Genomic DNA, 24,929 nt, shown 5'->3' with positions numbered 1-24,929 from the left:
TGAAACAGGCACGCCTCTGCACATCCCTCCTAGGGTAGTGCTGATCAAACAGGAGGGTATATGGCAGAGCACTGGGCATGCGTGAACTGCCCTTGGGAGAGCCGTGGTTGTTATCCTGCAAGACCCTCACTCTGGATGAGGACATTGTGTCCTAGGGGCCACGGCCACATGCGGAGAGAATTATGGGACCCAAGGCCACTCCAGTTACTCAGCCAGACACCATACCAAGATCCCTCAGAACCCAAGGGAAGGGTGTGATGCTCGGACAAGGAACCCTTCTCTGAGGGTTCAAGTTATCAATTTTTTTCTCCTATGAATCATGCATTGTGTGCTCTATCTAAGAAATCATTGCATAATTCAAAGTCATAAAGATTTTCTACTATGTTTTCCTCTAAAAGTTTTAAAGCTATAAAATTTAGGGTTTTTTTAAAAAAGATTTTATTTATTTTTAGAGGGGGGAAGGGAGGGAGAAAGAGAGGGAGGGAAACATCAATGTGTGGTTGCCTCTCATGCGCCCCCTATTGGGGACCCGGCCCCGCAGCAGCCCAGGTACGTGCCCTGACCAGGAATTGAACCAGTGGCCCTTTGGATCGCAGGCCGGCACTCAATCCACTGAGCCATACCAGCCAGGGCATAGCTTTAGGTTTTATATTTAAATTTATAGTCCATTTAAGTTCATTTTTGTATATGGTCTGAGTTATGGATTGAAGTTAACTTTTTTTTGTATGTGACATCCAGTGCCATTGGTTGGAAAACTCCACTGAAAACTCCAGTGGAGTTTTCCAGATGGAAAACTCCATCTTTTCTCCACTGAATTGCCTTTGTGGTTTATTGTAGATCAGTTGACCTTATGTTTGCGGGTTTATTTCTGGTCTCGCTTTTCTGTTCCGAGGACCTGTTTGTCTGTCATTACACCAGCACCACGTTGCCTTGATTACTGTTGCATTATAACACAGTTTGACGTCTGGTTGTAGGAGCCTAAATTTGTTCTTTTTCAGAGTTGTTTTGACTATTCTAAGTTCTTTGCATTTCCCTATGAATATTAGAATCAGTTTGTCAATTTGCAACACAAAGCCTGTTGGGATTTTAATTTGGATTGTATTCAATTGCTAGAGCAACCAGGGGAGAGTTGATACCCTCATAATACAGATGCTCCTGGGCATATGATCAGATCGGGTTACGTCCCAGTGAACCTGTCCTGAGTTGAAAATACCGTAAGTCGAAAATGAGTCCCACGTGGCACTGCTGAGTACTTGAGCGTCTGGCTGGGGAGCTGCGGCTCACTGCGTCGTGAGAGTGCTGTATGGCAGGCATATTGCTAGCCCAGGAAAAGGTCAAAATTCAAAATTCTAAGTACAGTTTCCACCGAATGCATATCACTTTTGAACCATTGTAAAGTTGAAAAATCTTAAGTTGAACCATTGTTAGTTGGGGACTCTCTGTACTGAGTCCTCAGACCCGAGGATACTGAGTGTCTGCTCATTTACTTAGGTCTCCTGAAATTTTCTCAGCAATGCTTCGGTTTTCAGTGTGACAGTCTCGCATATGTGTGTAGATCCCATCGGATTTTCTGCATAGGAGGTCATGCATCTGTGATAGAAGACATTTTCCTTCTCTCCTCACCGTTTTGCAGAGGTGAGCAGGTGGTGGGGTGGGCAGGCTTGCCCGTGGTCCCTGGAGCACTCAGCGTGTTGTGAGCTGTAGGAGTCCATAGATGCTCCATGTTGGGGTGAGGAAGTTTTCTGTATCCCTAGTGTGCTGAGTTCGTATCAAGAAAGTATGTTAGATTTTGTCAAATGCTCTTTTAAGGCGTTGGTAATATTTTCCTTCTTTAGTTTGTTTATATGGTGAATCACATTGATAGGTTTTCAAGTGTTAGACCGCCTTTTCACTCCTGGGATGAAAGCCACTTGGTCATGATGTATTATTCTTTTAGTATGTTGGATTCCATTAGCTACCTGGCTAACATTTTCTCCAGAATTTTGGCATCTGTGTTCAGAAAGGATATTTGTCTCTACTTTTCTTGTAAAGTGTTTGACTTTGGTGTCAGTAAATGCTGGCTGCATTGAATGAGTTGGGAAGTATTCCCTCCTCTTCAATTTTTTGGAAGAATTTGTACATAATTGGTATTATTTCTTCCTGAAGTCCTGGGTAGAACTCACCAGTGAGGCTGTCTGGACCTGGACTAAGCTATCAATTTATTGGTATAAAGTTGTTCATATATTCCCCCATTTCCTTTTTAATGTCTATACAGACTTCGTAGTGACATCTTTCATTCTCGATTTTCAGAATTTGTGTCTTTTTTTTCTTGATGAATATGGATAGAGATTTTCTCTATCTCTTCTCAGAGAACTAGCTCTTGGTTTTATTGATTTTGCCCTATTGTTTTTCTGTTTTCTACTTCATTGATTCCACTCCAAATTTTCTTGTACTTACATGGGTTTCATTTTTTCTTTTTTAAATATATCTTATTGATCATGCTTTTACAGTTGTCCCATTCCCCCCCCCCTTATTCCCCTCTGCCCTGCACACCCCCTCCCACCCACATTCCCCTCCTTTAGTTCATGTCCATGGGTCATACACATAAGTTCTTTGGCTTCTACATTTCCTATACTATTCTTACCCTCCCCCTGTCTATTTTCTACCTACCATTTATGCTACTTATTCTCTGTACCTTTTCCTCTTCTCTCCCCACCCACTGCCCTGCTGATAACCCTCCATGTGATCTCCATTTCTGTGATTCTGTTCCAGTTCTAGTTGTTTGCTTAGTTTGTTTTTGTTTTGGTTTTAGGTTCAGTTGTTGATAGTTGAGTTTGTTGTCATTTTACTGTTCATATTTCTGATCATCTTCTTTTTCTTACATAAGTCCCTTTAACATTTCATATAAGGGCTTGGTGATGATGAACTCCTTTAACTTGACCTTGCCTGGGAAGCACTTGATCTGCCCTTCCATTCTAAATGATAGCTTTGCTGGATAGAGTAATCATGGATGTAGGTCCTTGCCTTTCATGACTTGGAATGCTTCTTTCCAGCCCTTTTTGCCTGCAAGGTTTCTTTTGAGAAATCAGCTGACAGTCTTATGGGCACTCCTTTGTGGGTTACCATCTCCTTTTCTCTTGCTGCTTTTAAGATTCTCTCCTTCTCTTTAATCTTGGCTAATGTAATTATGATGTGCCTTGGTGTGTTCTTCCTTAGGTCCAGCTTGTTTGGGACTCTCCGAGCTTCCTGGACTTCCTGGAAGTCTATTTCCTTTGCCACATTGGGGAAGTTCTCCTTCATTATGTTTTCAAATAAGTTTTCAATTTCTTGTTCTTCCTCTTCTCCTTCTGACACCCCTATAATTCAGATGTTGGAACTTTTAAAGATGTCCTGGAGGTTCCTAAGCCTCTCCTCATTTTTTTGAATTCTTGTTTCTTCATTCTTTTCTGGTTGAATGTTTCTTTCTTCCTTCTGGTCCACACTGTTTATTTGAGTCCCAGTTTCCTTCCTGTCACTGTTGGTTCCCTGTACATTTTCCTTTATTTCACTTAGCATAGCCTTCATTTTTTCATCTAATTTGCGACCAAATTCAACCAATTCTGTGAGCTTCCTGATTACCAGTGTTTTGAACTGTGCATCTGATAGGCTGGCTATCCGTTGCTTAGTTGTATTTTTTCTGGAGCTTTGATCTGTTCTTTCATTTGGCCATATATATATATTTTTTGTCTCAGTGTGCCTGTTACATAGTAAGGGGTGGAGCCTTACGTGTTCACCAGGGCGGGGCCACCCATGTTGCTCTGTTATGATGCTGTATGTGGGGGAGGGGTTCGAGAGGGAACAATGCTGCTCTCCGCCGGTTCCTAGTCACCTCCTCCGCTACCCACAAACACACTAGACTCGTCTGGTGCTGATTCCTGGGTGGGTAGGTTTGTACATTCTAGGCCCCTGCAGGTCTCTCCAACAACTCTCTGGCAAGGCTGTGACTTTCTCCCGCTGCCCCCTCAACCCCACAGGTGTTTTTAATCAGAGGTTTGAGGCTTTATTTCCCAGCACTGGAACCCTGGGTTGCACCGTCTGTCTTGATCCAAAGTTGTTCCTCCTGGTTTATCTGCACGTGAATGTGGGACCACCCAGTCGCAATCCCCTGCCTCGCCAGGTCCACCTTGCTGCAAGTCCTCTCTGCCTGGCTGCCTATCTCGCTATCTCCGCCCCTTGTACCAGTCTGGATGAATGTTTCTTCTTTAACTCCTTTGTTGTTGGACTTCCATAGAGTTTGATTTCCTGTCAGTTCTGGTTGTTTTTTGTTTTTAAATTTGTTGTTGTCCTTCTTTTGGTTGTGTGAGGAGGTATAGTGTGTCTACCTACACCTCCATCTTGGCTGGAAGTGCCTCATTTTTTCTTCTTCAGTCTTAAGATGGAAGCTCAGGCCATTGATTTTGAGACCTTTACTCGTTTTCTAATATAGGTAGGTGCTCAGTGATAGAAATTTCCCCTAAGTACTGCTTTAGTAGATTGTGATATGGTGTATTATCATTTTCATTCAGTTTCCTCAGGTATGATGTGAGGTCATGAGGTCATGCTGCTATGCTGGGGTCTGTGGGTTGTCGGGGTGGGCAGCTGCTGCCAGGTTTACAAAAGGCTTTGTGCCCTGACCTCTCTCTGGGGACCCTCTTCCAGGCAGTCAAATCCAGGGGTGAATTCACTGCAAGGGGAAGTCTTGGGTGCACCTCAAAACTGACTATTTACTTGACAAGCTGGTAGAAGGTGTTGCGTGAGTAGGTGTTGACTGAGTGAAGTTGTGGGCAGTAGTGAAAGGGCAGTGCAGCTGTGGGCAGCTATTGGACACTGCCCTGTGCTGCTGGCTCCACGTTCCTGGACTGGTATGCAGAGCAGGCTTAGTGCTCTGAGGACTGCAAGGGCACTCTCAAAGGACCTGGAGGGACAGGGTGGCAGGGAAGGGCAGGTATGAGCTGGCCTGCAGCTTCTCTTGCTCTCTGGCCCAGGGGTCCTTGGGTGTGGGCAGCCCTGGCTCTGACCCACACCTTTCCTTTTCCCAATGCCTTGGGATCCCTCCCCTCTTCTTGGTGCTCCCAGCTCCCAGGAGCTTCAGGTCAGTGGCTCCCCACCACTCCTGGCCTCTCTGAGCCTTTGCTCACTTTTAAATGGAACCACCTGCAGGAAACAGAGGAGAGGTCAGAGAAGTGACTCACTAGGCATGTTTGGTGGGAGGCCTCTGAGCTGCTGTGCGTTCACGCGTTCACACGCTCACTATTCATGCAGGCGAGTGTGCCCTGGGATCCTCCCTCCAGAGCAGCCCAGTGCCATATGCAACACAGTGTGGACAGAGGTGGGATGTCACTTGAACTGTGAGCCAGGTCCAGAATTCCTCAAGTGAGAGTATGATGGGATTTGAGAAGCAAGAAAGTCCTGGGTGTGGTTCTGATGATCTAGGGCAGCTAGGGTTGGAAGTGGGTGGAGTCTGTGGGGGGTGGGGCCTATTACAGGTGCTGGAGTTGGAGTCACAGCAGGATGGCAGAAAGATAGTAGGGGAGCCAGTGTGTGTCTGGGTGGGGCATGGACCATGTTGCCTGAACAGGAGGAGGAGGGGGCCGAATCAGTGATTCTCACCTTTGGGCCCATGGGCCCCTATGAAAAGCTCATAGAAACTGTGGCTCTTCTTTAGCAGAAGTTACAACACAAAAACCCTTTACCCTTTGCTTCAGTTTTAGGATGTTCACTGAGCTCTTAGACTAGCTTGTGGGGGACACAACTTGGCTGATGAATTTGGAGATGCTGTGGCTGTAGCTGTGCTTTGAGTGGGTTTAGCTATGGAAGCGAGAGGAGGACTGGCCAGGGCAGGGATGGCTTGCAGCTGATCTGGCCTGGTGCACATTGTGATCCAGGGTATGTCTGTCCTCTCCCGGGGACGCTGGTCCACGTCAGACTTGCTTCATCTGCACTTCAGCGACCCCTCAGGCCAACAGTCAGGCCTTCTTTATGCCTCAACTCCCACCCACTGGTCTCCACCAGAAAGAAAACAAACAAACAGCGCCCCCAGCATCTCAAAGTGCCAGGCTCCAAACACGCGCCCTTAGCTTTTCTCACACGTGCTCTGAGAGTTTCCTGTGCATTAACTTACTTAGTCCTTACAACAACACTGTGAGGTAGGGTGTTATTAGCTCCATTTTACAGGTCAGGAAACCGAGGCACAGAGAGAGGAGATAATCCACTCAAGGTCAGAGAGCTAATAAGTAGAGGAGCTGGTGTTTGAGCCTAGAACCCAACACTCTTGCCCAGCAAGTTGTCCTGCTGGGTGCCAGGGTAGATGCTCAATGATTAGTCATTTAATAAACATGAAATGAAGGAGACTCTGCCTTACTTCAAATGCAGCTTTTGAAAAATCCACCCTCAGTGGCCCTTACTTCAAGGCTATATTGGAAATTTGAGCTGCAAAGAGGAAGGTATTTCTGGAAAGGGGCCTCACTTTTTGGAGAGGTGCTCTCTAGGCCTCTGCAAAGGCTCCGCCGGTCTCTTCTGATGTCTCTGGCTTTTGTACTGTGGGCACAGAGGAAGGGGCTGGTACTGGTGTTTTCAGTGTATGAGGCATCCTTGGCTTTAATTATTATTATTAAATTGCCTATATTCCATAAAAACAGCACCATTGTTGTGAATGACTTTCTATGGCTCCCCCCTCTTTTCAAAACATTCTGCTGTCTAGCACAATATCTGACCTATAGTAGATCCCTCAGCAAATGTTGGGTGAATGGATAGATGGATTGGTGGGTGGGTGGATGGATGGGTAGGTGGATAGATAAGCGTTGGGGGCTGGGTGGGCGGGATGGCCTAATGGATTGAATAAAAAGATACTTCTACTTCTCCTAGCCTTCCAAAAATGGAGACTTTCTCTGGTCTTTGAACTGTAGGCATTGAAAAGACATCCCAGGTCTCCATCTTTCTCTCACTTGTGCTCACCCACATGCCTCCCATCTGTCAGTTGCTTGCTGTCACCCACCCTTGCTGTGTCCCCAGTGAGATGCTCAGACAGTTGCAGGCTGCTTGGAAGGTCCTGGGTCTAACAGTGCCCCTGGGTTGTCAGCACCCCTGAGTGAAGTTTCCCATGGGCAACACTGACTGTTCCCTGGTGCCGGGCTGAGCACACCGTGCAGACGCTGCACCACCCGCAGCAGCTCTCTGGTCAGTGTTGGCGTCTGGAGTGGAGGAGATGGCCCAAGGTATGAAGTCTATAAAGACGGGCCAGAACCCAGGCCTGGGCCTGCACTGGTTTACACGCAGAAGTCCAGGTCACTAAGATACTGATGTAACCAGTCATATACTCTGGTTTATGCCTGTGGCCCTGGGCCTCACAGCCAGCTGGCCACGAGTCTCAGTGGCAGAGACATCTCCATGTGATGCTGATGGCTCCTGGTTCCAACACGTCACATTGTTTAAGGCCCAAGTCAGATTTCTGTTTCCCTGGGGACACCGAGGAGCGTTATTTTTCCGGCTAATGGGGCTGCCCATCTTGGGGGCATGTGGCATGCGGCGGAGAGGTGCTGGAGGCTTGACATGTGAATTCCTTATGCAGTGCCTGCTGAGGCTAAGTGAGCGGTCCTGGCATGTGGGCAACATGTGCACAGCTCCCGAGAGGGCACCTCTGACCCCTCCCACAGTAGCCACAGGTGCACGGGCCTCCAGGAGCCTCAGCCTGCACAGGCGCACGTTCCTGCCGTGGCAGGGCTGCCTGCTCCTGCCCGCCCTGGGAGGGTGGGCTGCACTCACTGCTGTAGCTGAGAGTCACCATACAGGCTGGCAGGCCTACGGTGGTCTCATTGTTCAGATTTTTCATTGCAAACTGGATGCGTGGGTTTTAATGCGAAACCTATGAATCTTGAATTGTTACATCAAATATTTGTAAAGTGCTGTGAGTTTGACCAGTACCCATCTTGGGCTACCAGTTGTGATCTGTCTGAACCCAAGGATGCAGTCCCAAGGGTGCCAAGAAAAGAGCCCTGCAAAGTGCCAGAAAGACCCTGGTAAGGGCTGTAGGTGCTCACCTCTGGGGACAGACCATGGAGCTGCCTCCTTTAAGGCCAGACCCAGCACCAGCAGTGTGGCCGGAGGGCTTCCCCGAGTGTTGAGTGGGTCTGAGAAGTCAGAACACTTAGTGCTGGCTCTGGGAGCCGAGAACCCGGGGGCAGTGATGGTCTCCAGCCTGGTGAGGTTCGAGTGCCGGCATCTTTTCACCTGTCGCCAGCTTCCTGCCAGCCTGGAAGGTGAATAAGGGAGTAGGGGCTGTTTTTCGTATTTCACTGCTTACTCGGTAAGGCAGCACAGATAGAATGAAGCGGTTTGCCTACAGACACGGAGCTGGTTGGGTGCCCTCCAGGCTGGAATGAGGTCCCTGGATTTCCATCCCATTCCAGTTTCCCTCCTGCTCTGCCAGCCTCTGCCCTGTCTCTTCTGCCCTCGCACGGAGCCTGTGGGAGAGAATTGCTTTAAAAAAGAAAAAAAGAGGAATCAGCATTCTGGAGGACAAGGACTGCCTGCTGCAGAGCCAGCTGGGTGGACCTGGTTAGGGGTGTGGGAGAGGCAGGGGTGCAATGTGGCAAACACAGCACAAAGCCCCAGTTCAATTTGGATCTCAGGCAAACAACAGATGCAAAATTTGGGACAACTTGTATCAGAATTTTATTTGTTGTTAATCTGAAATTCATATTTACCTGGGGGACCGATATTTTATCTGGCACCCCAACAAGAGGGAATTGGGCATGGGATAGGGGAGGGTGGGGCAAGTTTATCTTCATTTGGGGACTCTGGAAATCTAGAAGATACACAAAGCCAGGAGCTGTGACAGCAGAGCATCGTGTCATTCTGCGCACGCAGCCTACAGGACGATGACCTACATCATCTCACAGCTGGCCCCTGGCAGCCAGCCCCTGTGGCTGTGCTCCTCGGCCTGCTGCTGGCCCTGCCTGGGTGAAGTATATGGCTGGGCGCTTGGGGAAGGGCCAAGCGCCCAGGCAGACGGGGCGGCCCCAGGCAGAGAAGGAAATTCGCCTTGGATCCGGTGAGGCTATAGGCTGATTGCCTTGAAATCACAGCCTGATGCATCACAGGCAAACCAGAAGGCAGAGTGTTACAGGTATAGGGCTCACACTCCTGATGCTTCAAGAGAAAGGCCAGTTTGGCCCACGAACTTTGTACCTCTAACAATAGTAGTTATTCATGGGATACACTGTTTTCTGTTTCCTTTCCTGTGTGGCTGTGCCCAGGCCCCATCACCTGTCGTCATCAGATTGCTCCAAACGTGCATCTGTCATTTCTGTTTCTCATAGTTCATTATTAGTGCACAGGGATGCACCGGATTTTGTATGTTGGTATTATTCATACTGCACCCTGCGAGTTTACTGAATTTGATTGTTAGTTCTAACAGGTTTTGTGTGTGTGGAGTCTTTAGGGTTTTCTGTGTATAATATCTTGTCATCTGCAAATAGCGAGAGCTTTGCTTCTTCCTTTCTGATTTGGATGCCTTCTAGTCCTTTTTCCTGCCATTTCTCTGGCTAGGGCTTCCACTATTACACTGAATGAGAATGAAGACAGTGGGTGCCTTTGTCTTGTTCTGGCCTTAGAGGAAAAGCTCTCAACTTCTCACCACTGAGTATGATATGGGCTGTAGATTTGTCATATATGGCCTTTGTTATGTTGAGGTACATTTTTCTATACCCCCTTTGTTGAGGTTTTTATCACAAATTGATGCTGCATTTTGTCAAGTGCTTTTCTGCATCTGTGGAGATGGTTACATGATTTTTATCCCTATTGTTTGCAGGTGTTGAGCCGCCCCCGCATCCCTGGGAGCAGTCCCGCTTGGTAATGGTGTATGATCCTTATATTGTATTGGGTTTTTAAAAATTAATTTGTTGTTGAGATATAATTGACACACAACATTATAGTTTCAGGTATACAACATAATGATTCAATGTTTGTGTATATTGTGAATTGATCAGCACGATAAACCTTGTTACCATTCATCACCATACAGAGTTACAGAAACTTTTTTCTTATGACGACAACATGTAAGATTTATTCTTTTAGCAACATTGAAATATGCAGTCGTCTCGTTAACTTCAGTCACCATGCCGTGCAGTGCAGCCCCTAGACTCACTTATTTTATGGCTGGAAGTTTGTTCCTTTTGACCGCTTCACCCGTTCCCACCACCCCGCCTCTGGCAGCCCCCAGCCTGCTCTCCGTGTCTGTGAACTTGCTTTTGGTGTTGTTACATTCCACATGTAAGTGAAACCACAGGCGTTTGTCTTCCTCTGTCTAAATTATTTCACTTGGCATTACGCCCTCAAGTTTCACCCACGCACATCATTACAAACGGCAGCACTCAGTCCTTCTTCCGGATGGAGGATGTTCAGGACTTTTTCATCCAGGGCGGTCAGGGGTGCTGGCCTGTAATTTTCTTTTCTTGTGGTTTCCTTGTCCGGTTCTGGTATGTTGACCTCGTAATAGTAGTTTGGAAGGGTTCCTTTCTATTCTATTTTTTCGAAGAGTTTGAGAAGGGTTGGTGTTAATTATTTAAATATCTGGTAGCATCTACCAATGAAGCCATCTAGTCCTGGACTTTTGTTAATTGAATTTTTTTTATTACTGATTCAATCTATTTACTAGTAATCAGTGTGTTCAGATTTCCTATTTCTTGGTGATTTAGTGTTGGTAGGTAGTATGTTTCTTGGAATTTATCTATTTCTTCTAGGTTATACAACTGTTGGCATATAAGATTTCATAGTAGTCTCTTATGATCCTTTGTATTTCTGTGGTATGATTTGTAACATTTCTTCTTTTATTTCTGATTTTATTTATTTAAGTCCTCTATTTTTCTTCATCAGTCTAACAAAAGGTTTGTCAATTTTGTTTACCTTTTCAAAAACTAATTATTAGTTTCACTGATCTTTTTTATACTTCGTTTTTTAAGATTTATTTTGTACTATATTTTTTCCGTCTCCATTTACTCCCCTTATTCCCTCTTCTACCTCCACCCACTCCTTCCCCAACGCTGTTCTTTTATATTGTCTTTTTAGTATCCGTTTCATTTATTTTGCTCTGACCTTTGTTATTTTCTTCCTTCTGCTAACTTGGGACTTTATTTGTTCTTCTTTTAATAGTTCCTTGAGATATAAAGTTAGGTTGTTTATTTGAGGTTTTTCTTGTTGCTTGAGGTAGGCCTGTATTGCTATGAACTTCCCTCTTAGAACTGTTTTTGCTGCATTCCATACATTTCGATGGTTGTATTTCCATTTTCCTTTGTCTCGAGGTATCTTGATTTCTCTTTGGACTTCTCGGACCCACTGATTGTTCTGAAAGGGCCTCTCTTCACTCCTCAGCCCAGCTGCATTGGTGGGTGGCTGCATCTTCCAGGGGACTTCAGGAAGAGCCCTGCACAGGCCATACTGCCTGTCCTGCACTGTGACCACCCAGTCACCCTCCTGATTTAATGCAGATCAGCTCGGCCAGTTTGTGTGCCACAGAGTCACAGAAGGAAATTCAGCCCCACGTGTTGTCCTGGCAGACTCTGAGCTCCCTGAAGGCGGACCTGGCCGTTTACCCATTTCTGGAGCCTCGCCCACAGTGCCAAGCCCACACCAGCGGGCCCTGGAGGAAGATTGGCTGAGTTGGGTTGAGACAAAGTGGCCCACCAAAATAAAAAAACTTTGTTCATCAAAGGACAATAAAAAGAATGGGAAAAGACTATTCACAGAATGATAGAAAAAATTTGTAAATCATAAATCTGATAAATATCTACAGAGTATATAAAGAACAAAAAAATAATCAACCCAATTTCAAAAATGGGCAAAGGACTTGAATAGATTTTTCTTTAAAGAAGACATACAGATGGCCAGTATGTGAATGAAAAGATGTTCGATGTCATCATTGTCAGGAGGGGGATGTGCGCCAAGCCACGACTTGACACTTTGTACCCACTGGAACGGCTAGAGTTTTTGAAAAGGGACAAATGACAAGTGTCGACAGGGGCTCGGAGAAATTGCAGGGCCTGCACACACTGCCGGTGGGAGCGCAGGACGGTGCAGCCACAGCGGGAACAGTCCGACAGCTCTGCGGCAGGTTAGAGACACACTGACCGCGTGACCGGCAGTCCCACTCCTAGACACGTCCCCCGGAGAAGTGGAACAAGGCCCCCACAAAAACCTGCACGTGGACGGTCACAGCAGCACTGTTTCTGACGGCTCAGAGGGGAAGCGACCCCAGTGTCTACCAACTGCTGGACGGATAAACGAAATTTCGCATTTTAGTACAACGGGCTGTTATTCAGTCATAAAAAGGAATGAAGTGCTGATACATGTTACAACATGGGTGAACCTCAAAAAAATTATGTTAAGTAAAAGAAACCAAAGTCAAAAGTCACATTGTGTGCTTTTGTTTATACGAAACCTCCAGAACAGGCCAATCCATAGAGACAGAAAGTAGATTAGGGGCTGGAGAGTGAGAGCTGATGGACCTGGGCTTTCTGTATGGGGTGATGGGATGGAAATGTTCTGGAATGAGACTGTAGTAATGGTTGTACAGCTAAACACCACTTTGAAATTCTATTTCAAATTAAAACAAAACAAAACAAAACATAGTAGCCAGAATGTGAAGGCTGTGACCCTGGGCCCTGCAGTGTCCCCTGGAGGTCATTGGATCCTGGAGCCCGCAGCCTACCCTCTTGGAGTGAGCCTGGAGCTGCCCACAGGGAGAGCAGAGGCCACTGCTGGCAGCCCGCAAACCAAGGACTTATTTACCTTCTGAGGAATTGGGCAGCAGGGCCAAGGCCCAGTGTCACCTCACTCACTTTTCCTTCTGGTAACCTTCAGCCTGGAAACCTCTCCCTACCTGTCACCTACCAAGAAATCTGAGGACAGGCGCCAGAGCTGCCTCTGGGGCCAAATGATGGGCTGAGCTGGAGCTGCTAATCGCTCTCCCGCTGATTGAATGAGCAAGGCCAGTGCACTGGGGAAGCCAGGTGGGCAGCCGGCAGAACCGGTGCTGAGGCCATGATGGAGGCAGAGAGCCCCCAGATCTAGGCCTCCTGTAGGGACCCAGAGAACAGGGTGCTGGACAGTGGCCTTTGGGGTTCTCCACACGTACAAATATGTTCATGTTCAGGCCCCAGTGGGTGACGTGCTTGCACGATTAGAGCACAGCTACCTTGTCTCCCACCTGTCTTCTCCAGCTCTTCCTCATGCATGTACCTATTGGCACCTAGTCCGCCTCTCCCTGGTCATTCACTGGTGTGCATGGCACACGCAGCAGTGACCTGGGTGCCCGGCAGTGGGGGCATTAGAGACGAGCAGAGGCAGGAGGGGCCTTCATTAAAGCTGTGTGTTTACTTCACTGTTAGCTGTTGAAGGTTGAATGTAGGTGTGATTAGTTTTAAAATAAACTAAAATTGACCCACCTTGCAGACACTGCCGCCGCCTTGGACCTTCCCTCACCCAGCCATGGTCAACCCCACTGTGTTCTTTGACATCGCTGCCGATGGTGAGCCCTTGGGCTGCGTCTCCTTTGAGCTGTTTGCAAACAAAGTTCCAAAGACAGCAGAAAACTCTCATGCTCTGAGCACTGGGGAGAAAAGATGTGGTTATAAAGGCTCCTGCTTTCACAGAATTATTCCAGGATTCATGTGCCAGGGTGGCGACTTCACACGCTACAGTGGCACAGACAGCAAGTCCATCTACGGGGAGAAATTTGATGATGAGAATTTTGTCCTGAAGCACACAGGTCCTGGCATCTTGTCCTGGCAAATGCTGGATGCAACACAAATGGTTCCCAGCTTTTCACCTGCACGGCCGAGACCGAGGGGCTGGACGGCAAGCATGCGGTCTTCTGCCAGGTAAAAGACACATGGATGTCGTGACAGCCATGGAGTGCTAGGGTCCAGGAACGGCAGGACCAGCCAGAAGATCACCATCACTGACTGTGGACAACTCTAATAAATTTGACTTGTGTTTTATCTTAACCACCAGACCATTCCTTCTGTAGCTCGGGAGAGCACCCCTTCACCCCCATCTGCTTGGAATGTTCTGTAATCTTCGTGCTCTCGATGTAGTTCATTGGGTTCCATGTTTCCCTTACCCCTTCCAAGTCTAGCTGTTTTGCAGAGTTAAGGTTATGATTATGAAATAAAAACTAAGAATAAAAAAATAAACCAAAATTGAAAGCTTGGAAGTCTGTGCCTTGGAGGCACTAGGGAAGCAGGCATGAGGATGTGGGCCACCCCTTCTTGGCCCCACTCTCATAGGGGGACGTTGTGCGAGAGCAGCCCCAGGGCTGGGCTCGGGGCTGGGCCTGGGCTCTGCGCTGGGTGGTCCTCAGGCTCCTTCCGCAGAGCCTTCTGTCTGTTCTCAGCAGCCCCTACCACCCTGCACCCCTACCCTGCCCGTGAGTCCGCTGCAGGCATTGGTGCTATACACTGTGACCCTCGCTTGGAGGGGCGCCTTTGCTGGCTAAAGGCGCCTCCTGTGCTGCCAGGTCTCTTTCTGCTTCATGATGTGCTTGGGGTGTGTCTGCTGGAAGAGGGTGCGGTGTGGTCCACCCAGACAGGACCGAGGATGTGTGGGGGTCCCTGCGGAGCTGAATGGGTCCGCAGGGCAGGTGCTCCCTGTCCTGTTCCCTCCTCAGCCTCAGGGCCTCAGGGCCTGGGAGCATCGCCCCCCCCCCCCCACCCCGCCACACACACACCTCAGGTTTCTCCCAGTGCACACCTCACATGCCTTCTTCTCTTCTCCATTCAGGTTGCAAGATGGGAACAGAAAACCCGAAAGCTGAGCCAAGCCATGGGTTCCCCCTACCTGGCCTGCTACGTGCTAGGCGGGGTCATCCTGCTCCTGAACGTGCTGCGCTCACACTGGTAAGCCCAGCCAGGCTGTGTTGCCTACCAGCCAGCTCGCTGTAAGAGCCCAGGGCTACTGTGGTGCAGGGGTGGCCAGTGCAGAGGTTGCTGGGGTCCATTAGGACACTGGAGACTTGTGTCTGAATGCACAGCGAACTCTGCTCTCTAAGGCCCCGTGCCGCAGCCTGCCACCCCTTCCCTGTCTGGGCCATCAAACTCCTATCAGCAGAGGAGTCCTTGTGACTTCGGAAAGGGACGGCACCACCTCCCTGGGATTCAGGCATGGAGGACAAGGCCCCCAAGCTTGCATCCCTGGCTTCCAGTTTGTAGACAAAGCCACTGTTGGAGTCCCTTCTGGTAAGTTCCAGGCAGGAAGCAGGCCAGTGTCCCTGAGGAGGCGGGCCTCACCCAGACCTGGGCTGGTATCACTGAGTCCCCCTCAGGACTTGGGATATGTTATCTTCCTGCCGTCAAAGACAGAGGCCAGGGTGGGCGAGTTTGTTCCAGATGATAAAGCACAACCCGTGCGGGTCACAGGAGCAAATGCTGCTGCCCAGATGCAAGCCAGGGTTCTCTGGGGTAGGACGAGGCTGTGGAGAGGCGGAGTGGTAGCAGTGGTCAGATGTAGTGGCCACGTCCAGCATGGCCTGTCCCTGAGACTGGTTCTCACCTCCTGGGGTTCCGCGAGAACTGCAGCAGCGGCATACTAGCTTGTGGAGTGAACGTGGTCCCTCTGGGCGGTGCTTTGAAAAAAGAACTGGTGCATGGGGGGCAGTGCATAGGAGTGGTGAGGCTAGGGAAGGGCAGAGAGCTGGAGAGAGCCCCTCCTCTGGGGTGTGCCCGGTGCCCTCAGGGCCTGTGCACAGCCAGGACCGTGCTCATATCACACAGCTCTCAGCCTGAGCTAGCAGTCTGGGCCAGGTGACTGTCCAGGGGTGCCCATCTGTGTCCTGAGGCACGGAGTACGGATGTGGGCAGCTGTGCTGACCCCTACCTTTGGCACCCTGTGGTCACCACAGCTGTCCAGGGTTGGGCGTTTGAGCCCATGCATCACAGGAGTGCTGAGGCTGGTGAGTGGTTGAGCCAAGAAACCAACCCAGCTGTCCCAACCGACCATCCTGGCCCTTCCCAGGAAGCTTCTCACTGTCTCAGTGCCGACTTCTGGTTTCCCCGCCCATCTCTAGCTCAGTAATGCAGCCTCCCTCTTCCCACTTGGGCAAGCCAGAAACCTAGGAGGCGTTTTTGATTGTATCCTGATGTTACCAGGGAGAGACCCAAGTTTCCCCTCCTTCCTGCCCCGAGCTTGTTCCTCGGTTCTGCCTTGCCTGCAAGAAACTGATTCAAGCAAGAGACAAACACGTATAGTGCAAATGAGATAGCAAGTTTATTTATGAAACACACAGGCGCGAAACTACAGGCGGGCTTCGGCTAGTCTGAATGCCCCACGTGTAGAGGAAATAAAGTTGTTAGTAGGTTTGTTCTATACACTTGAATAGAGGCTACAAGTGGGCACTCAGCTAATTGAGTGTGCCAACTATTGGGGTTCAGAGGTTATATACTTTAGTCAGCTTCTAGGTTCCCCCTCCTTCTTCCCCTTCTAAACCTTGGGAATAATGTACAGCTATAAAGACTTTCTTTCTCAGTTAGTAAAGGCCCTTGTCTCAGTGAAACTGCTATAGAGGCTCCCTTTCCAAGCACAGAGTCTCAGGGACTCCCCCCTCCTCCTGCGCTATCCATGCTTGTGATATTCAGGACGCCTGGCAATCTTATTGGACCGGACTCCGGACTGCTGAGTCAGTGGGGGAGGCACATCTCCCCCCTCCTCCCTGCCTTTGTTTACTACCTGTCCTCCCTAGCACTCCAGCAGTCCAGCATCACAGCCTGGGTTTGGCTCCCTTTGCCCTCCCATCTCTGGACTGTGCGCAGTAGCCTTCCTCTTCACAGCCTCATGGAAATCTTGTCAGAACGAGAGTCAAACCGAGTCATCCCTACCTGACCCCTGGCCCCTGGCTTCCCACTGCAGTGAAAATAACATGCAGATCACCCATAGCCTGGCTAATTCAGCTCTGGTCACCTCCCTGCATTCCCACAGCAGGGCCTCTGCCCCCGCTCTCTCTCCCACATCTCTTGGGTCTGGCTTCCCCTGCTGCGTTAGCTCTCAGCATCCGTGGTACCCCCCAGGGAGTCCTGCTGACTGCATCCTGTATGCAAGAAGCCCACAGCACCCTTGCCCGGACTTTGTATCGGTGGACTGTCAGCTCCAGGAGGGTCACAACTGCATGTGTCTTGTGAGCCATGTTATCCCCAGAGGGGAACACTGACCCTGCCTCAGCAGTGATCAGTGAGCACTCAGGATAAATTCAGAGTGGACTGAGCCTGCACTGGGAGCCCAGCTGACCCATGATGGTGGAGAGAGGTCATGCGATGGTTGGGAGACTACAACGTGATCTCTAAAAACTGGCAAGACTTCTGGTCAAGATGGTGGCATAGGTGAATGTGGTGCTCACCTCCTCACACAACCACATCAAAATTACAACTAAACTACAGAACAACCATCATTCAGAACTGCCTGAAATCAAGCTGAATGGAAGCCTTACAACTAGGGAATTGAAGAAGCAGCCACATCAAGAGTGATAGAAGGGGTGGAAAGGGCTGGTCCCACACCCATGTGTGGCAGACAAAAATCGGGAGGGATAGCTCTGCTGCACGTGCCCCCCCTGAGGAGCAAGGGGTCCCAGCCATATAATAGGCCCCCAGCCCAGGGTTCCAATGCTAAGACGAGAAGTTGCCCTAACTTCTGGCTGTAAAAACCAACAGTTGAGGCTGAGGTGGAGGGCTTCTGGAGTCCCAGGCAGTTCCTCTTAAAGGGCCTGCACATGGACTCAGACTCACTCCCTGTGATCTCCAGCACTGGGACAGCAGCTTGAGAGGCACTAAAGACATGAGAAGGAGCTGGACTGTCCAGCATCAGGGCAAGAGCTGGGGGAGCAGCTTTCTCCCAGACCGAAGTCCTGACAGGGGCCACTGCTCCTCTGATGAGCCCTTCCCCACAGAGCTGGCAGGCGGGCACCTTATTGGAGACTCCATCAACCTGGCTCACACTGTTTGGCCTCAGCGTGCCCCATACCTGTCACTAAGTGGCTCCAGGCCTGGCACTAGCAGTAGCCGGCCTTGGTTCACAGCTTGGTTTTACCTGGGCACCTCCAAGCCCAGCACAAGTGGCAGCCATCTGCAGATCACTTTGTAGCTCATGCTGGGTGGCCCCAGGCAGAACACAGGCAGGGCTGACCTTGGCCTGTACCTTCCAGGAAGACCCAGGGTTAACACACCCAGTAGACAGCCTCTGACCATATTGAAGCACTGCCCAACTACCTCTACAAGTGACACAATCAGGGGGCAAACACAGCAGGTGCCAGAGCGCCGCTGGAGTAATTCCTATTCTGTAGGGTGAGCCCCTGCCCAGCCGATCCTCCATGGTGGTCATTGGTCACAGCCAGTCCTTGCAGCCGTTCGGTCTAGGGATAAATTGTTCCCATTGATGTGCCAACAGCAATCAAGGCTCAACTACAACAGGAGGGTGTACAAACCCCTCCAGGGGGTGGGGGGGATGTGTCTCTCAAGTGCCCAGCCAGGGTGATTGGGAGGCTGTGCCACAGGGCCATACAGGACACCTAGTACATTAGGCCACACTTCCAAGCCTGGGAGATGTAGCAGCTCTACTGATACATAAAAACATATCCAGGGAGGCAGCCAAAATGAGACAAAGAAACATATGAAAGATCTGAACAAAACTCCAGAAAAAGAACTAAACAAAATAGAAACAAAAGCAATCTACTAGGTACAGAATTCAAAACACTGGTTATAAGGATGCTCGGTGAACATAGAACATCAGCAGCATAAAAAAAGGACCAGTCAGAAATGAAGGACACACTAACTGAAATGAAATGAAGAATATTTACAGGGTATCAGCAGTAGAGTGGATGAAGCCTAGAATCAAATAGGCAATTTGGAACATAAGGAACACCCATTCAGAGAAAAAGAAAAAAGAATCCAAAAAAATGAGGATAGTATAAGGAGTCTCTGAGACAACTTCAGGTGTACCAACATTCTCATCATGGAGATGCCAGAAGGAGAAGAGAGGGCAAGAGATTAAAAACATAATTGAAAAAATAATGACAGAAACCTTTCCCAACTTGGTGAAGGAAAGAGATGTGCATGCAGGTCCAGGAAGCACAGAGAGTCCCAACAAGATGAACCCAAAGAGGCCCACCCCAGACACAGCATAATTAAAATGCAAAAGGTTAGAGACAAAGAGATTCTTCAAAGCAACAAGAGAAAACAGTTACCTACAAGGGCGCTCCCATAAGACTGTCAGTTGGTTTCTCAACAGAAACATTTCAGACCAGAAGATACTTGTAGGAAATATTCAAAGTGATGAAAACCAAGGACGTACAACGAAGATTATTCTACCAAGCCACACTATCATTCAGAATCAAAGGGCAGATAAAGTGCTTCCCAGACAAGAAAAAGCTAAAGGAGTTCACCACCACCAAATCAGTATTATATGAAATGTTAAAGGGTCTTCTTTAAGAAGAAGGAAAATAGATATATCAAAAATACGAACAATAAAATGGCAAAAATACATATCTAACAACAATTGAATCTAAAAAAAACCCCAAAATAAATGAACAAGCAGTACAGAAACAGACTTACAGATGCAGAGAAAATTTTGAAGGTTGCGAGACAGCAGGAGTGCGGGGGGCTGGATGACGAGGGGAAGGGACTGAGAAACACAGAACAGTCACAGGATGTAAGTGCAGCACAGGGACTAGAGTCAGGAATAGTGTAATAACTGTGCGCGGTGTCAGGCGGGTATGCGACTTCCCAGGGTGATCACTTAGTTATGCCATGCCTAATCACTGGGGTGTACACCTGAAACTCATATAACAATGTATGTCAACTCTAATTGAAAAATGATTTAAAAAATTTAAAAAAAACTGGTGAGTGCTCAGGACACATAAATAGGGGGTTCATTCCTTGCCCCGCCCTTGTCTCCCCGGGCCTTGCTCCAGCTGTGGCTCCCGTGCCAGCTGACAGTGGGATCTGCCTCTCCCTCCCATCTTGCTCTCCCCAAGGAAGTGGCTGTCTGAGGTTCTGGGGAGGGGCGCCCTGGCCCAGATAGGCCCGCTTCTATCTTGCGTGCTGCAGCCTCCCAGCTCCAAATCCCCCAGATGACTGGCAGGAGAAGCAGGGGGCCGCTAGGCGTGGCCCTTACTTGCTGGTCTTCTGGTGGCAGGCGCCCAGCCCCAACATGCTGAGGACCTTCGGGCTCTGGGTGAGGTGGGCAGGGGCGTGAGGTGGTCCCTCTTTCCACTGCAGACGTCCTCCTGTCCTTACTGATACCAGGTCTCGTGTTAAATATGGTCCACTTAATAGGATTGGTGCTAGAGGATGCTCGCACCCTCCGTGCCTCTGCCTGGACCACACATTGCCCTTTATTATCTTAAATTTTGTATTGTGGTGGAATATACACAACGTAAAATGTTACTGTGTTAACCATCTGCACATGCATGATCCAGTGGCACTGAGCACGCTCACACTGTTTGCAACCATCACCACCACCCGTCTCCAGAACCTTTTCATGTTCCTGAACTGAGACCCTGCCCCCGTTAAACACTAGCTCCACGCCTGCTCCCTGCAGCCCCGGCAGCCGCCACTCTGCCCTCCGTTTCTGAGAGCGTGGCTTTTTGAGACCCCGCACGTAAGTGGAATCACTCAGTACTTGCCTTTTGTGCCTGGCCCGTCTAACTCAGCACAGCATCCTCAGGGTCCATCCATGTGCTAGCACGTGTCAGGGCTTCCTTCCTTCGTAGTCCTGCCATTGGTGATGTGGATGAACCTTGAGGATCTTATGCCCAATGAAATAAGCCAGTCACAGGAGGACAAGTACTGCGTGCTTCCGCTTACATGTGGGATCTAAAAAACCCTATTCCTAGAAACAGTGGAGGGGTGGTCGCCAGGGTGGGGGCAAGGGGCACATGACAGGTGAGGGTGGGCAGAGGGCACAAACTCCCCGGTACAAGAGGAGTAAATTCTGGGATCTCGTGCACAGCCTGGCGACTGCAGGTAACGATCCCGCCTTGTAAACTTGAGGGTGGCTGTGACGTGACCATTCTGGGCGGCTGCATCACGCACACACGTGCACCGAGCGTCGCTGTGCGCCTGCCCTCACCCAGCACTCTGTGCCAGTTCTGTTGCAGTGAAGCTGCTCCAATGAAGTAAAAGCACCTTGAAAAAGTTATTAGAGTAGATTTCACCTCCTTTTCAAGGAGGGATAATTTCCCCCGGATGTATGGAGCCACACTGCGCTCACTTGTTCACCCGCCCAGGCACTGGGGCCGTTTCCAACTTTTGGCTGATGCGAGTAGTGCATGAGGACCTGTGTGCCTCCCTGCTTTTGGTCCCTGGGGGTGTGCACCCTGAAAGGGGACTCCTGGGTCACTTGGTAGTTCTCTGCTCAATCCTTTGAGGGTCTTCCATGCTGTTCTCCGCAGTGCCCGCACCATTTTACACTCCTATCAACAGTGCCCAAGGGATCTAATGACTCTACATCCCGGACAATTCTTGTTATTAGTGTTCTTTTTAAAAATAGCTATCCTATGGGGAGAGAATGCAGACAACTGGAATTGAATAACAATAAAATAAATAAATAAATAAATAAATAAATAAATAAATAAATAAATAAATAAATAAATAAAATAGCCATCCTGATGAGTATAAGGGGGTGGTATCGCACTGTGTGTGGCTTTGATTTGCTTTTCCCTAATCAGTGCTGTTGAGCATCTTTTCATGTGCTGCTTGTTCTGTTCAAGTCCTTCGTCCGCTTTTCAATCAGGTTGTTGTGTGCTTGGCTACATTTGAGATGGTTATATAAGTATGTGCCTGATATCCTTGACCTGCAAAGCCGAAAATATTTACTATCTGCCTTTGAGAAAAAGTTTGTGAACCCTCAACCAGCTCAGTCAGACCCGTAATTTGGGTCATCTCCGTCAGCTATCAGCAGACTTTTTCTGTAAAATCTATTAGTAAGTCTTCTGGGTGCTGTGGCGTCACACAGCCACTTCACTCTGCTGGAGACAGCACAGAAGTGGGCGAGGCAGGCCCCGGCCGTGGGTTGCCAGCCCCCGCTCGCCGGGAAAGGAAGGTTCTGTTGCTGCCATTGGACATCCAGGTACGTCTAGTGGCTAATATCTGGCATGTGAGTCAGAGCAGATTGAGGAAGGGACAGGTGCCCTGGGTCAGTCTCAGCTCTGCTCCTGAAAGGGCTTGACCTTGAGCAGGCTACTGAGCAGCCCATCTGAGCCTTGGCCTCCTGTCTGTGAACAGGAGCAGGAGCCCCAGGCCTGCTCCCTGGCTGTTCCGCACTCACTGGTGACACTGGTCTCTTCTCTCTCCTCACCAGGGATGTTGGACAGCTGGGCAGGGGCTTTGCGGAAGGGCTTGTGAGAACTCTGCCAACACTAGCTCCTGCCTGCAATCCCTTGCCCCACGTTTTCTCAGCATGCTTTCACACACATCACTTCATTTGATTCCTGGATGTGCATTTTGTTATTTTGCAGGAAAATACACATAACAGAACTACTATTTTAACCTACATGGTTCAGTGGCATTCGATACACTCAGTGTTGTGCAGCCACTTTTGCTAGTTCCAGAACTTTTCGCTTCAAATAGAAACTCCTAACCCATGAAGGAGTCACCCGTACCTGCTCTGCCCCCTCCCCCAGCCCTTGGAAAATACTAATCTGCTTTCAGTCCCTATGGGTTTGCCTGTTGTGGACAATTCCAGCGTGTCTGTGCTTTCTGTAAGCTGAGCGCTCTGTGCAGGGAGAGGCAGAAGCCGTCTCAGGGCCCTGGACAGAGAGCCATCCGAGAGCACTGGGCAGCTGGCCTGCCCACCGTGGGGTCAGGGCCTGGTGGTCGCCAACAGGTACCAAGGGGCAGGGCCAGGCAGCCTGAGGCTGTCCTTCGGGGCCTGCAGGGTGAACTGGCTCTCTACCTGGGGGCCATTATCACAGGCCCGTCTGCTCTGCCTGGGAAGGGTAAGTGGGGGGACCTGATAGGCGGGGCACAGCTGGCCTCAGCTGGAGCCGGCAGCCTGGGGCTGCTGCCCAACATTGAGCCTGTTGGGGGGGCACCGGGCGCATAGCCAGGCAGGCCTGGGCTCGGCAGGATGGGCACTGCATCCTCCTCATGGCGCCCGGATGGGAAGGCAGCCTCGGGTGGCACACAGAGGTGTGCCGGGTACCGGGGGCCCTGTGCCCGGGGCCAGTCTGCTTCGGAACCACACCGGGCCTTGTAGGGATGGGTCTGTGGGTTCAGGGGCGGGGGCGACATTCAGCAGGAGCGTGGGGGGGGTTGCTGGGGGGGTGGCTGGGGTGGGGGCAGACCATCCTCCCCACTGTGTGTGCCGGGGCTTGGGGCATGTGCACGCTGTGTAGGGACTGAACAGACCGGGGCTGCCTCAGCATGTGTCTGGCTGTCCTCCCGGTGTCCCCTGCGTGCCAATCAATCATGGCTTCACCAGGGCCTGGCAGCACTGTTCCCGGGGCTCAGTCCCAAAGGAGCAAGGGCATGGTGTTCTCCCAAGGACTCCCAGCGCCTCACCAATATGGGCAGGGCTCAGCTGCTAGAGTCTGCCTGCTGCCCCGACAAGTTGCCCCTCCCAGCATGGCAGCAGGCTCGCCTGGGCTGGAGCAGGCAGGAGTGTCTCTGACTTCTCTCTCTGACCTCTTCTCTCTGTGAAAGCCTCTCGGGCCCCCCATGATGTCCTTTTCAGTTAACTTGGGTCCACTGACTGGGGTTCTTCCTCACATCCCTGAAACGCCCTGACCTTGCCCTGTATCGGTTGTGATGTGCTTGGTGTTGGCGGGCTAGCCTTCACTCAGGTGGGGGGTTCTGCGGGGCCTGGGCTCCGGGCCGAGTGGGGGCCGAACGGGTCTGCAGGCTGTGGGGGCCCTTGGGGGTTTGCTTCCCTCGCAGGAAGGGCCTTGGTTAGAGGTAGGATCCGGAAGGAGGCTGGAGCTGGAGGCTGAGCCAGGTGCCTGGTGTGCCGCCAGGACACAGCGCGCCGTGGCCCCCTGCCTGCCTCCAAGGGTTTCAGGGGAGCAGGGCGTGGACAGCCTGAAGTCACATGGGTGACCGAAAGCTCAATTTAAGTTTTAAAAATAGAACTGGAGACAGACAAAGGACTGTCTCCGCTCCCACCCCCAGTGTAGAATATTTCTAAAGGAAATTGCCTTCTATTTGTGACTCTGTTCTGTTCCAGAGTGTGTGGCCCTCAGAGCCACTTGCTCCGTAGTTCATTTTCTGTGGGGAATGGACTGTGCTTTCCTGACTTAATGGAGGGCTGGAACATCACAGTTCACCAGACAAGGGCCAGCCATGCCACTTCTTTAAACCTGCTGCAGAGCATGCGGCCATGTGTGCATGGGCGCCTGGCCGGAGCTGGGAGGGGCCAGGCCTAGCTCCTCTGCTGAGAAGCTGGGTGAGCACCAGGAGTGCTCGGCAGGGAGCCGGACTCCAAGGAGCTGAGGGAGCCTGGGGAGGTGCTCCCCCAGACCCTCTTCTCCCATGGCGAGGGATGGAATGGAGCTGCAAGTGGACCAAGGAAGGCCCTGGGTCTAGTCTGGGGCAGCCATATGGCTGCTTCAGGGCTGCCTGCACCCCCACCACTGGCCCTAGGTCTGCCCTTTGCCAGGGATCTCTACTGCTCCCAGCCTGATGGCTTTTCCTGTGGAGCTGTTCCCCGGGTGGACGCCGTCCCCTGGGTGGGCCGCTTCAGGTGCATCATGGCAGAGTGAGAGGCCCCCTTTCATCTGGCCCTGCTGCTGGTACTGGGCCAGGAAGTGGACCTGCTGCCCGGAAGGTGCAGATGAACTCTGGTAGAAGAGCTGGAACTCGCCCTGCCCTGGGCCCTGATCTGATCCAGTCTGGGTCTTGACTGGTCTCCCCACTCGGCTCCTTCCACCCATGGAGAAGCATTCCTGGCTCATTACCACA

General features: G+C 50.3%; 1 protein-coding gene across 3 annotated transcripts in view; it reads left to right on the top strand.

Annotated features, from left to right (window-relative positions):
* Positions 1-24,929, top strand: part of PEMT (phosphatidylethanolamine N-methyltransferase) — a 79,671-nt gene that overhangs the window by 46,643 nt on the left and 8,099 nt on the right. For all 3 annotated transcript variants that reach the window (XM_024564988.4, XM_024564987.4, XM_045199225.2), the window contains one exon: positions 14,773-14,888. In XM_024564988.4, coding sequence (XP_024420756.1) covers positions 14,773-14,888 — 116 coding nt within the window. The remainder of the gene's footprint in view (positions 1-14,772; positions 14,889-24,929) is intronic.

The sequence above is a fragment of the Desmodus rotundus genome, chromosome 9, assembly GCF_022682495.2.
Source record: "Desmodus rotundus isolate HL8 chromosome 9, HLdesRot8A.1, whole genome shotgun sequence".
NCBI lineage: Eukaryota > Metazoa > Chordata > Mammalia > Chiroptera > Phyllostomidae > Desmodus > Desmodus rotundus.
The sequence above is the reverse complement of the archived record's forward strand: the minus strand, read 5'-3'. Positions and strand labels throughout refer to the sequence as shown.